The 14,841-nt window shown below is 31.5% G+C and overlaps 1 protein-coding gene across 2 annotated transcripts; it reads right to left on the reverse strand.

The window, feature by feature from the left end:
- Nucleotides 1–3,953: 3,953 nt before the first annotated feature.
- On the reverse strand, nt 3,954–6,106 carry LOC136234762 (pentatricopeptide repeat-containing protein At2g03880, mitochondrial-like). 2 transcript variants are annotated; one of them, XM_066024232.1, is made up of 2 exons: nt 5,970–6,106; nt 3,954–5,877 (listed from the first exon to the last, which is right to left on the reverse strand). In XM_066024232.1, the coding sequence occupies exons 1-2, from the start codon at nt 6,056–6,058 to the stop codon at nt 4,641–4,643; spliced, it is 1,326 nt and encodes a 441-aa protein (XP_065880304.1). In that variant the 5' UTR covers nt 6,059–6,106; the 3' UTR covers nt 3,954–4,640. The 2 variants fall into 2 exon arrangements, with proteins under 2 accessions (XP_065880304.1, XP_065880305.1); XM_066024233.1 differs by having other exon boundaries at nt 3,956–5,890; nt 5,970–6,081.
- Nucleotides 6,107–14,841: the final 8,735 nt, after the last annotated feature.

The raw sequence follows: 14,841 nt of genomic DNA on the forward strand, positions 1-14,841 counted from the left end.
ATTGAATATTCAACTACTCACTCTTTTTATTTCTGTTTTCTTTTCATCTGTCGTTTATTTATTTATTGCTAACGGATAAGAAACATTTAATTCCAGTATTAACATAAATAATTCTAATTAAATTAATATTTAAGACAAAAATGAATTTTTACATGTTAGTTTGGTAGAAACGTTTTTTTTAATAAATTTAGGGTGCTTACCTTGTTATTTCATATTATATTATGACGAAGCGTAAAATTCATAATCTAATTATATTTAAAATATTACTTTGTTGCTAGTTACAGAAAACCTCGTAACATTCTAATAAATATGTCACATATAAATTTATCACATAATAAATTGTTAAACGGTCTAAAATATTTACTGAATTACTAATTTATTGATATAGTTACAAATAATTAATAAAAAATATACGAAACTTCTTCAGTATTGAAAAACTTATTTGAAATGTAATGTAGGATTGTTTGGAAACATTAGAGCTAAAGTTCGCATATTTCGTATGTTAGGAGTTAGGAGTAAATTGGCACTTCGTTAAACACGTTAGGGTCAAATTTGATAATTATTCCAAATATTAAAAGTATATAAGTTATAGATCCCGTCTGATAAACTACTTAATAACTTAAATTAAAATATTAAACACTTATTTAATTTAAGTATGTTTGATAACTGTTATTACTCCATCACTATAAGTTAAAGATTATTTATTTTGATAAGTCAAAATAATTAATTTAAAATTTTAAGTTAAACTTTATCAACTAATGTTTTATACTTAGTACTTATTTTTATATTTATCAAGCAGTTACATCATTTAATAATAGTTTCATCATTTATTATATTCAACACTTAAAATTCAGTACATAATTTTTCAGCACTTAAAGGTCGTTTGTTTGTCGAAAAACGTTATGTTTTAAAAAATGTTGGGTAAGGAAAAATATTGTGTTAGAAAATAAATACTTTCCTTTGTTTGACTATAATAAAAGAAGAAGTTGTGTGTGGTTACTGTTTACAAAATGGTAAAAAACAACTATGGTTCTAAAAGTTTAGAAAAATATATTTTAAAAAAAAAAAAATTGGAAAAATATTTACTCTTTTCAAAAAGATGAAACATTTTCATCACTTTTTTTCATCAATTTTTTGGTTAAAATTTTATATTGACTTATTTTTCTTTAAAAAAATCAGAAAAAAAAAATCTACATAATATTTTCCGACAAACAAACGACCTTAATTTTTAGTTTTAGTCTTATTAAATAAGAAATTACTTTTTATTGAATTAAAAAAGCGATCACTTTGTTTTTATGCTTTAAGAAAAAACGTCTCTTTTATATTTAAAGAGAAGAAAAAGCATCTCTTTTAATAGATTACTGTACCATTCCCTTTTTTATATGGAAACCATGATACTAACATATCCACTTTAAAGAACTAATTTTTGTACTTATTGAATAAAGAAAGTGTAATTTACAAAACTAGAATATATAAAACGTTCATTTATATTTTTAGACCTATTTCAACATATACTATCAAATTATATATTTTTAACTCTTACACCCAAAATACCTTTAGACACTTCAACTTCTTATCCCCCCAAACTTCCCAAATTGTTGAATTCTCCAAGAATTTCTCTAACTTTCAACCCGTATACCCACATGTTAATTAAGCTAATTTCGGTGGACGGTAACTTCGACTTCAGTCATCTGTAATTCAGATAATGGATTTAAAGTAGAGAAAGTAAGGATTTTTATATTTGCAAATTATCATTTTGTTCGCATTTTATGAACTGAGAACCCATTTAGGATTCTCATTTTATGATTTGGGTTTGCATTTTATTAAATGAGAACCCAAAAGTGTTCTTATTTTATGATTTGGATTCAAATTTTATGAAATAAGAATTCTTTTGAAATTCGCACTTTATGAAATGAGAACACATTTACAATCACATTTTATGATTTGAGCTCGCATTTTATGTGGTGATTATACGGAACTCAAAGAAATGGATAAATCAAAATCAAAGAGCAGTTGACAATTTTGCACTTAATACATGAAAATGCTAATGAATAGCATTCTTTAACCAGAGAATATTGTGCTTCTCAAGCTATGTAAGAATAAATTACATATGCAGTGTACGACATTTATCACACTTTGATGTACAATCTTAAATTTGTATATAAAATTGTACAATCTTTTGATAACCTCCCACTGAAGTGTATAACTGGTAATTATGACCGGTCAACGCATCACGTCAGCAATTTAACTTCCTTAAAAATCAAAAGTGCAGAATTGAATTCTCGATTTTGACCGCAAGGGTGAACATTGATTAGGAGCCCTTAAACTTGGTCTAGAAAGTCGATCGACCTCTTGAACTTACAAAGTGCCTCGTTACTGAAGTTGCCTACAGTGATCTACCAACACCATTAACTTGCTTAAAGTTATGTACATTTCAATTTTTCCAATTTCAATATTATTTTGTCATGTGGACTTAAGAAGTTAATCATGTCAATTTAAGCAAGTTCAAGAGGCTCCTAATGTATTAAGGCAACTTCGTCTTGTACTTCTGCACTTGTCATCATCAATATTTTCATAAACGATCATAAAGAGCACAATTAAGTGACTTTTATATTAGATTTTGAAGTTGAGTAACTACAGTAAAACTTCTATATAGGAATACTCTATATAGGAATAACCTCTATTTTGTTATAAAAAAACTCGGTCCCAACTTGGGCCAGTTATAAATAGGAATAACCTCCCAAACATTATTTGTTATACACTTTTCAAGTCTCACCTTTAGAAATTATACCTCCATATAGTAATAATTATATATTTATATGTATATATTAAGAATTCAAACTAAATCATAAAATATTAAAAAAAAAACTATTCAAATTATTTACGAGTTGGAAACCCAAACTACAACTTGAAATTATAAATATTTAGTATTCTCATTGATGTTTATATTTTTCCCATAAAACTCTTTCAATTATCTATATATTGAAAACCTAAACTCTAAATTGAAATTCTAAATATTTAATTTATTACATTAATGTCTATTGTTATACATTATATATAAACCATTTATGCCTATGATAATCTTAACCAATTTCAAGTGATATTATTTAAAATTTAAAATTATATGTGTTGAAAATTTTTATTATACCAAACTCTATTTAATAATAACCTCCCAATTGTTATACAAATAGTTCGGTCCCAAATGTATTCCTATATAGAGGTTTTACTGTATAATGTTAGTAAGAGCAAAATTGAGTCGCAATGGGTGTAATTTACCTAATAACATAGTTTTCACAATGCTAATGAATAACATTCTTTAAGCTATGAATATATATGTTCCTCTCAACCTATGCGACAGTAAAAGGAAAAGCCTCCAAATTGTCTAAAAACTGCAACTAACTCCTGAATTTTAAAACGTTACAACTAACGCCATCAACTTAATTATTTCGAACAAATAACCCCTCAACTTGTTTATTTGCAGTTTAATCAAAAAATGGGATTGTAAGGAATCGAACCATTGATCGCTTGGTCAAAGAGGCTCTGACACACCCTTGACCAATTGAACTAAAAGTTCAAGCTGATAGTTAAAGGTTCATTTCTGGGCTTGAAGCGTAAACAACACATATCCATATTATCATGTCATGCAATTAAATCAACAAATGGAGTTGCCAAGAATCGAAACCTAGACCACTTGGTTAAACCGACTCTGATATCATACCATGAAACCATTTGAACTAAAAATTCAAGTTAATAGTTAAAGGTCCACTTCATATTAATATCTGATAGAAACAAATAAACCCTAAACCAAAAATATTTGCTGCTACATCTAACTAATCTACTGATACATTAATAAAAGGGTAAAAAAAACTCACAAAATCACATATATTAACCTATTGGAGGGTTATTTATTACAAATAAGCAAGTTGATCAAGTTAATGGTAACATTCTGAAGTTTAGACGTCAGTTGCAGTTTTTAAACAACTCGAAGGGGGCTGTAATCGAGTCGAGCCGAGCTTTAGCCTCCTCAAGCTCGGCTCGCTATAAAATTAACGAGCTCGAGCCCCAGCCGAGCTTTGGCTAGCTCAAGCTCGGCTCAGCTCATTAGAAAATAAACGAGCTCTAGCTTGTTTCGAGCACAAAATCCTCTTTGAACTTGGTTCGTTAAGAAAATTATCTAACCATGAATTGTTTGTGAGTAAATCATTGATTATATTTATGAAGTTTGCTCGCAAATAGCTCTTTAATTGTGTATATAAACAAGCTTACAAGCAAAGTTCGTGAATAAATAAATAAGATTGCTTACAAATAGTTCGTCTATTACTCATTTATTATGTTTGTGAATGAACTCATCTAATAGCAAATGAAATAATATTAAGTTTAGATATTTGTGAACTACCACAAAACTATATAGTTTTCTACAAAACTAAAATTTGTTTGTAAATTTTCTAATCAAGCCTGCTTGCGAGCTTTCGAGCCGAGCTTTGGCCTGCTCAAGCTCGGCTCGTTTAGAAACCGAGTCAGTAAATCATGCTCACGAGCGGCTCGTTTACAAATCAAGCCAACCACCGAGCCGCTCATGAGCGGCTCGGCTCATTTACAACCATATGTATTAGGCGAAAAGAAAAACAAACCTTGTCTGCTTAAATCCAGCTGAATCCAGGTACTTTCTTCACATCTCTATTCTCCATGAGTTTTCTCAACATCCCTACACTCTCCCAATTCTTCAAACCAGCAAACATGTTAGATAATAAAACATAAGTAGATGGATCAATTCCATCCAACTTCATTGCTTGCTCTGCTGCTCGCTTTCCAGTTTCCATATCTCCATGAAGCCTGCAAGCACCTAATAAAGTCTGCCAAACAAGCACACCTGCTTCAAATGGCATTCCTGATATCAACTTTTCAGCTTCCTTAATATGCCCGGCACGACCAAGTAAATTCACCATACAAGCATAGTGATCTTCTCCAGGGGAGATTCCATAGTCATTAGACATTGACAAGAAATATTTCCATCCTTCATCAATGAACCCTCCTTGATTACAAGCATAAAGCACACAAATGTAGGTTATATAATTCGGTTCTAATGAACCCTCCGTTTTCATCTCATCAAAAACATTCAGAGCTTCTTCAGCTTGGCCATTCTGTGCACAACTCATAATCATAGATGTCCATGAAACAACTGATCGATAAGGCATTGATCGGAAAATGACTCGTGCTTCATCTAAACATCCGGATTTCGCATACATATCGATTAAAGCATTATCGACACAGACATCAATTAGATAACCGAGTTTGATTCTCATGGTATGAAACATTTTCCCATATTCAATGGAAGCTAAATTGGCACAAGCGTTAAGTGCAGTAGCAAGAGTGAACTTGTTGGGTTTTATACCTATCTTAAGCATTTCTGAAATGAAGTAAAGTGCTTTCTCTGGTTCATCATATTGTAGAAATCCAGAAGCTAACTGTGTCCAAGAGCGACCGTCTCTGCAACTCATTTCATCAAATACATTTAAACAATCAGTCATTCTCCAGTTCTTTAGGTACATATCAGACAGAGAATTCCCAACACAAATATCATTACCATGACCACTCTTGATTAGCTGTGAATGAACTTCAAAACCAAATTTGATATCAGAAAGATCAGCAAGTCCAGTAAAAATGGTAGCATAGCTGAAATGATCAGGCTTCACACCTTGAGAAATCATCTGCCTCCAAAAATTGGGTAATTCCGAAGAAGAACACTTCAAATACCCAGACAACATTGAATTCCAAGAGACGATATCCTTATTCAGAAATTCATCAAATGCCAATTTAGCTTCCAACAACTTCCCATGGCGTATCAAGGCAATTAATAACGCATTAACCACAAACACACTGGATATAAAACCTAATTGAACAATGTGAGCATAAATTTGGTACAAATACATGGAATTCTCAGATAAAGAACAAGCCTTTAGTGTACTAACCAGTGTGAATTCATTTGGGGAAACCGTAGGATCAAGATGCATGAAGGAAAAGAGAGAAAGAGCTTGATCAGAATAGCCATGTTTGACATAACCAGCAATTAGAGAAGACCAGGAAACAACATTTCTTTCAGGCATTTTGTCGAACAGGTTAAAGGCATAATTGAGCTGTCCAGTTTTGAGATAGAAATTGAGAATGTGGTTGTGGAGATAGAGAGATGGAAGAGAGGGTTTAATGAGGTAAGCGTGAATTGCTCTTCCGTAGAGTAAATTGGAGGATTCTGAGCATCTGCGGAGCAGATTTACAATGGAGCTTTTTTTATTTGAAGCATAAATTTTGTTGAGCATCAGACTATGAAACCGCATCTAGTAAGCATTTAAAAGATTGTAATTAGAGAGGGAAAATGTATTGACTAGAAAGAGAAAAGTATCCTGATTAGTGATATTTATAGGTTTTATGATAAGGTTGGATGTTAAATGACCCAAGTACCCTTGAGGTTCGAAGATCTGTCAAGGCAGTTTCGTGGGAGTCCGGCCCGACGTGTCCTCTTTTGTCGAGGAGTGAGATGGATGGTGGGACTCGGAATCGACTATTTATATCCTTTATCACAATCTATTAACCCATATATATTGGAATTGGGGTAAAAATAAGGTTATAAACAAGGAATGAGATTTCTCATCCCCATCAGGAGTCCGTCCCGATAGGAATAGAAATGTTCGGAAAAAAAATTTCATCCCGGGATGAAGATGGATAATTTTATATTCTAAAAATACAAACAGGGAGTGAGATGGGGAATGCTCGTCCCACTCCACATGAATTGAATTACTATAATAAAATTATATATATATATATATATATATATATATATATATATATTCTGTGAATATTTATGTTCATTTTTATACTTAATAAATCTAATTACAATATAAATTAAAAAAGTGTGCATATTATTTGTATTTAATTAAAATAATAAATTATTATTGTTATTTTTTATTAATTTAATGTTTTATTTATATAAACTTAATTTTGAATTAGTATTTAAAATAAAAAATAAAATCCTCATAAGGATTCCCATAGTATAGAAATGGGGAAACCCGATTTGTATACCGGAACAGGAATGAAGAATCTCCAAAATAGACGGGGGATGAGAATGGAGGGAACCATTCTCCATTCCCACCCGGTTTACAATCCTAAATAAAAAGCAATCATGATGAGTCATTAGAATCTTACTTAGATCATAAAAAAGCTCATAATGGCCAATTGTAGCGTCATAAAGATGATGTGGACAATTTGAAAAGGATCTCGATGTCACTTGTCCCTACACATGTAAGTTTTTTGTCACATGGCAAACACATGTCTGGATAGGGTTGTAATCGAGTCGAGCCGAGCTTTAACCTACTTAAACTCGGCTCGCTATAAAATTAACGAGCTCGAGCTCGAACCCGATCCAAGCTTTGACTTGCTCAACGAGTTCGAGCCGAGCTTCGAGCTTGTTTCGAGCCCAAAATTCTATTTGAAATTGGTTCATTAAGAAAATTACCTAATCATGAATTGTTTGTGAATAAATCATTAATTATATTTGTGAAGTTTGCTCGCAAATAACTCTTTACTCATAAGCAAAGTTCGTGAATAAATAAACAATGTGCTTACAAATAGTTTGTATATTACTTATTTATTATGTTTGTGAACGAACTCATCTAATAGAAAATGAAATAATATTAAGTTTAAATATTTGTGACCTAACACAAAACTATATAGTTTTCTACAAAACTAAAATTTGTTCATAAATGTTCTAATCGAGTCTGCTTGCAGCTTTCAAGTCGAGCTTTGACATGCTCAAGCTCAGCTCGTTACAGTTATAAATCAGGTAAAATAAAATTAACTATGGTTTGACCCACCTAATTCTAGCATTGAGTTCCTTTACAAATTGTCCATGTCCTCTTTTCGGCGCCATGTGGACACTAAATAAATCATTGTATCAAAATTTTGTCATTTTTCCTTCTGTAGTGTCATTTGATAATATTTGCCTTTTAGGGTATTATTATTTACACGTGGCAATCCTTTATTGGTTTCATACTACTTTTTTTTAATACATTTCGCATTCGATGGAAACTATAAGTGTATCTTTAGATACCAGGACAACTATTGGTCCACGTGTCCGCTTAGGCAGCTTCTGTCGAAAATTCTCCATATATAAACTTATGTGCTCTCATTTGATATGAGCATGTTGATTTTATGCTCAAATAATAGATTCGGCCATTAAGCCATTTCTTAAGCGTTTGGGGCTCATTTGTATGAGCCCATATCAATTAACATAATTAACAAAATACTTATCATGAAAAGAATAGGAAAAATTAGAATTTTCAAATTATAGTGTAAAATCATAATATATAGAGAATAATGACATATTACCAAATAATTTTAGTGATATGACTTAATTGTAATTTTGTGCTTAATTATGATATTCATGTATTTTACCCAAAAGAATATCAGGTTGCCTACTATGGCTGAACAATCATATGTGTTCATAAGTCGAGGTGACATGAAAAAAGTTTACAAAAAAACATATATTAATATATATTTACACCCTTAAACTCCACACGTGTTATTTATTGGTGCTCTGAACTTTTAAAATAACATATCACATATGGACAGTTGGGCTTTAAAAACCTATCACACACTTATAATTAGCTTTAAAAACCTATCACATATCTATAGTTGGCTCATTTGAAAAATGAGGTACATACTGAACGAATTACATGCTTTTTTTATAGCATTCACATACCATCTAGTCTGTCTAAGATGACAGATCAATGATTTTGTATGCACGAGGTCCGAATGAGCCAACTACAGATGTGTGATAAAATTTTAAAACTAACTATAGGTATGTGCAGTTGTGTTCACATGGACCCTGATGACCACGTAAATTTTGTGATTCGCCGTTAGATCTAGGCGGATTAAATATAAGCCTTGGGATGATTTGAATCTCCACCTTAAGATTTTAATCTGCCTAGATCTAACGGTGAATGACCAAATTTACGTGGTAATCAGGGTCCATGTGAATGCAACGGATGGTATGTGATAGGTTTTTAAAACCAATTGTAAGTGTATAATAGGTTTTTAAAGCCAATTATAGATATATAATAGGTTATTTTAAAAAATTTAGAGTGTCAATAGATAAAATTGATCAAGTTTAAGAATGTAAAATATGGATTAGAGAAAAGAAAAATAAAGGTTGTCCCCTGAACTTGTCCAAAATTGTTGATTGGTCCCTTGAACTTTCAAAGTGTCTCGACAGCCCCCTGAACTTGCATAAAATATTCAGTTAGCCCCCTGAACTTGCGTAAAATATAATCAATTAATTATTCGGTTGTAAAAAAGTAAGTCAAATACGGAAGATATGTTACACATGCCTTAGAATGTTATTACATACTTCACAAAATAGATTAAAACATGTTAAAAAAAGAATTTCTTACTTATTCAACTATAAAACATTTTCTTCTCTAATATCATAATTGCATACCCCGACCTTGATCGTTTTACTTTTTAAAAATGCGTGCAACATATCTTCCGCATTTAACTTAATTTTTTACAACCGAATGATTAATTGATTACATTTTATGCAAGTTCAAGGGGCTAACTGAACATTTTATGCAAGTTCAAGGGCTGTTGAGACACTTTGAAAGTTTAGGGGGTCAATCAACCATTTTGGACAAGTTCAGGGGGCAAATGATGTATTAAGCTAAAAATAAAATTACCAACTTACCATGTATGTCAAAAGACTAGAAAAAATGTACTATATAAAAAAAAAAGCACCATAAAGAAGGTCTTTGTGTAATTTAGATTTGCATATACTAAATGCAATATATATCAAAATTATAAGGATATAATGTTTAACTTATAATGGGCTGGGCCAACGGGTTTTTTGTGGGCTGGGCCAACGGGTTTCTGCAAAAAAAAAACAGTAACTTAGGCTCAGCCCAGCCTGCTGTTATTTTAGATGGATTTTAATTGGGCTGGGTTTGAAGTTAAAAGTCAAATCACATGTCTCCTTCAAATAAATCCACCTAAATATATATATGATTTTTAATAACAAAAAATAAATTCATAATAAAAAAAATATTTTTATTCTTCGTCGTGTAAGTGGCGCCTAAGTGGCATCGAGGTGGCCTAAGCAGACTCCAGATGGTTAAAAATCACCTAAAAATAAAAAAAAAAGTCCAAAATGACTAATTGAAAAAAAATCGAAACAGATTCTCGATTTCGAACATTTAAACGTAGCCTAAACGGTTAAACAACTTTGTTTTTTTTACCGTGATTAGAGCTAAATCTCTAACTTATTATCCCTGTTACAAATGAAAAAGAAACATATATTGAATGAGAAAAAGTATAATTAAACCCCTAAACTTTATCTATTTTAAGGATCAAGTTCCTGATTAGAATCGTCAAAATTGATCTTCTCCCCTAATAGCAAAATTCATTTACAAAAGGTTCTTCTAAGCTCAATTTCCAGCTTGGAAGAACCTACTGGAACTCGATTCCTGTAAATTTTTTTTACTTTTTACTCTCTATCTTCTAGTTTAAAAACCTTGTTTTTTTTATTTATCCATATGCCAGTGAAAATGTCCATATCAGCAGGCCAAATCTTTTAACAGTGTCATCGAAACTCGATGAAAAAGTTAAATAACGACCGAATACATAACAAAATCGTCTAGAAACCAAAAAAACGTTTTAAAAAAACTAATCAGAAAAAATCGAGATGGATTTTCGAAATCGCGTAAGTGGAGCCTAGACGATCCAGGTCGCGTTGTTTTTGAAATCTCTAAGTTATTATCCCTGTTACAAATGAAAAACAAACATGTATAAAATATGTACAACTAACATGTTAATAAAAGGTTTAAATAAAACATTTAATAAAGCCAACTACAATAAAAATAATAAAATTTAATTTTCTACCCACCAAAAATAAAAGAAAATAATATGTAAAAATTAGGTTGAAGTAGAGAAAAGAATTGATGGTGTAAAAGAGTGTATGAATCTAACTTTAGGTTGGTTGGTTAAATTATAGAAAATTAAAAAAGAAACCAAAGTTAGGAATTAGTCATTCATTGCCCAATTTTTATTTCTTCTTCTACTCAAACATATCACCACTAATGTCTCTTCCTAAACAACACTTCTTTTTACCCTACTTCTCTACTACTTTACTTCACTTTTTAAGAGAAAAACAAAATACATAGCAAGTTATGGTTTTTTTTAATATATATATTTTAAAGTTACAAAGTACAAAAATACCCTTAACGTTGACAGTCGGGAACAATATTGTTCAAAACCAAGGTTGTCTAGACTGTTTAGCCGCTCGAAATTGAGAGTCTACCCTGATTTTCTCTGATTAGTCTTTCTAGGCGTTTTTTGGCCCTTAGGTGATTTTTTAATGCCTGGGCTCTGGTTAGGCCGTCTAGCGCTTTTTACAACCTTTACCCCTAATATTGGCAGCAAAGAGTAATTTTACCTCTAGTGTTGTTAAGTTGGATCAATTTGAGAAATAATTCATCATATTGTTTTCTCGGTTATGAATCTTGTCATCTACACTTCACATGTTCGTCATTTTATCACTCATTACTAACAAATCACAATCACGTGAAAAAAATTATACTGTATTTTGTACGAGTTGGATAAAAAAAATTCAAATATTTCGTCGAATTAAAAAATATTAATCTTCTATTTTATTATTAAATTATAAAAAATGTGAATTTTTTTTAGAACTAGCTGGTGCAACATAAGGAAAAAATATTTGTATTTTATAATGGTGTCCGAAATTGATTCAATTTGTCAATCTTAAGGGTGAATTTGTTATTGGCTACCAACATTAGGAGTAAAATTGCATCATTTTAGATGTTAGAGGTAAAATTGTTTCAGGCTGTTAACCTTAGAGGTATTTTTGCACATTATTCATATTTCCATAGAGTAGAGTGTAGGGATAGAAATAATCAGGTTAATGTCGTGTCAATTATCGAGTTAGTAATTTTTAACCTAATTAAAAATTACTCATGTCCCCTAAACTTTGCACTTACTTTTAGTATGATCCCTAAACTTCAAAATCGAACATTATGACCACTGAATTTTACATTTTTACTAATACATAAATTACGCCCATGGCTTTTAAACTTTACTTTTACTTTCATTATGGCTCCTGAATTTCAAAATCGAACATTATGGCCTCTAAACTTTATACTTTACTAACATAATGGTCTATTTGAACGTTGATTAAAATGATCACTCCAATAACAGGTAACTTTTTATTGTAAAACTAATGGAAATAATATTCTAAGAAAATTTAACTCTTGAACTTTTTTGTTTTGAGATTATTTAAGTGTTGTTTGGTTAAGAGGGAAAATTATGAAAATTGTGATTTGGAAAATCAGAAATGGTGTTTTCATGAGAAGCGTGGTTCTAAACAACTTTAATTCTTGGACTTTCTACTTTGAAATCGTCATCAATCATTTTAACTTGGTCAACAATAAAAGAGTATTATGTTAATTAAAGTGTAAAATTCAAGAGTCATAATGTCTAATTCTGAAGTTCATGAGTCATATTGAAAGTAAGTGTAAAGTTCAAGGACCATAAGTATAATTTATGTCTTTACTAACATAATGGTCGTTTTTAACTATGATCACTATAATAGCAGGTAACTCTCTATTATACAACTAGTAGAAATGATATCCTGAACAATTTTAAGTCTTGAAGTTTTTGATTTTGATGTCATTTAGGTGTTGTTTAGTTAGGAAATGGAAAATTATTGTTTAAAGAGAAATATTTGTTGAAACACAATTTCCAAGAGTTTTTTTATTATGACAAAAATAAATTAATTAAGGAAATTAGATACCTAAAAATATTCAAATCAATGAATTAAATTAAAATTGATTTAAGCTAACAATGTTTGTTAAATGTTTTATTCACATAAGCTTTAGATCAATATAAAAAGAAAATGCCATATAAAACATAAAGGCCCAAAGGTTAAACTTCTAGAACCAAGAGGAGAAGCCCAAAGGAACCATAAGTCGAGAAGCAAAAGAGACGAACAACTGGCATTGACCCTATCACATCACGCATATTCCCCAAAGTGGCAACAAGTACAAGCTACAGAAGCCATATCCCCTCAACGTCTCTCTATGCACGCCTAAGTTAGAAAGTTGGCAAACTGCACGTCTGCTGTTTCAGAAGCACAACTCAAGATAGAAGAGTTCATCCTTCTGCAACGGAAAACTTTTGAACAAAAGGACATAGAAGTCATAAGCTGATGTTGACAGGAGTCGTTTCCCTTCAAATGGCTAGTTTGAAATTCAAACAGAACTTCTGTGTAGCGTCTACTATAAATACCAAGACAAATGCTTATTGAAAAGTTGACGAAATCATAAGCTGCAAAAAGAGATAAAAAAAACTTTCAAGTGTTCTTAGAATAATATTTGTGATACACAATTATTGTAATATTTGTGTTTGTCCAAAAAGAGATTTAGATCTTCATTGTGTTCTATATTAGAACTACTTTCTGTTCATAGTATTTCAGAAGCTCTGTTGTTTGCTTCGGTTATGGACAAATAACTGAGTGAAATTGTAAAGGAAGGTACTTTACAGAGGCTTTATCTATTGTATAAAGGTTTGTGCTCTACCCATGAAATAGTGCTTTAGTGGATTAAAGAACAGAAAAATGTATTCTGAGGTCTGGATATATGCTAGAGGCCGAACTAGTATAAATCTGCCAAGTAACTATTTTCTAACTCCGCCTTTACTGCTTCTGATTATTTATACTCTAACACTTACCTTCTATATATATTACTTCTAACTGTTTATCATGTAAACTCTAATCATTATCTCGTCAGAAGCTCTGTCTAATTAATAAATTGTTGAGTGCACTCTTCCAAATCAGAACCAAGCTCAGTAGACTATATTTGTCGCTGATCTGAACCCGCTTCTGACTTTGAATTCTACCTCTATGTTAAGCAAACAGAAACACACCAAGTGAGTAGATTTAAAAAAAATGTTAAAATTAACCAATAGTTCCATTCACCCCCCTTTGGAACTAATCCTACCTCACAAGGGACCAACAAGTGGTATCAGAGCCTAAAGCTCTATCTAAAAGATAACACTATCTTGAGCTCAAAATCCCTAATGGCTGTTAACAGCACACAAAACCTCCCTGGTAATAAGACCACCCAAATTCTTTCATAGGGTCTATCTATTACCAGACACCATCTATTCTTTAGATCTAATTATACATTCTGGAAGAATAGAATGAAATTTTTTATCCAAGCACAAAGCATGAGTGCATAGTTAGTAATAACCAAAGGCTCTTATGTTCCTACTGAGACAGTCAAGTCATTAAGGCTGAGGATAAATGGACAGATTATGATTTAAAGAAGCTACAAACTAACGCTTCGTCTATCAACATGCTTCACTGCGCTCTAGATGCTGCAGAATACAACAAGATCTCAGGTTGTGAAATGTCCTAGGAGATTTGGAACAAGCTGGAGGTGACCTATGAAGGAACCAACAAGGTAAAGGAGTCCAAGGTGAACCAAAACATGAGACTCTATGAGCTGTTCAAGATGAAGGATGCTGAAGGCATTTCTGAAGCTGCTGAAATAGCCAACATATGCTACATGGAGTGACAGTGATGAATCTTCATCCTTCGAACATGAAGCTGCTGAAACAGCCAACATATGCTTTATGGCTATGGAGACAGAAGCGCCAAGTGCTACTAAAGAAGATGAGCCTTCCAACGCTTCTCATGATGGCAGTCAAAATGTTAAGGTAATTTCTCTTATTGTCTTCCGAAATGAAATGATAAATGCCTTATGTGATGTCTATACGCTTGTA

The sequence above is a fragment of the Euphorbia lathyris genome, chromosome 7 (assembly GCF_963576675.1).
Source record: "Euphorbia lathyris chromosome 7, ddEupLath1.1, whole genome shotgun sequence".
Classification (NCBI taxonomy): Eukaryota; Viridiplantae; Streptophyta; class Magnoliopsida; order Malpighiales; family Euphorbiaceae; genus Euphorbia; species Euphorbia lathyris.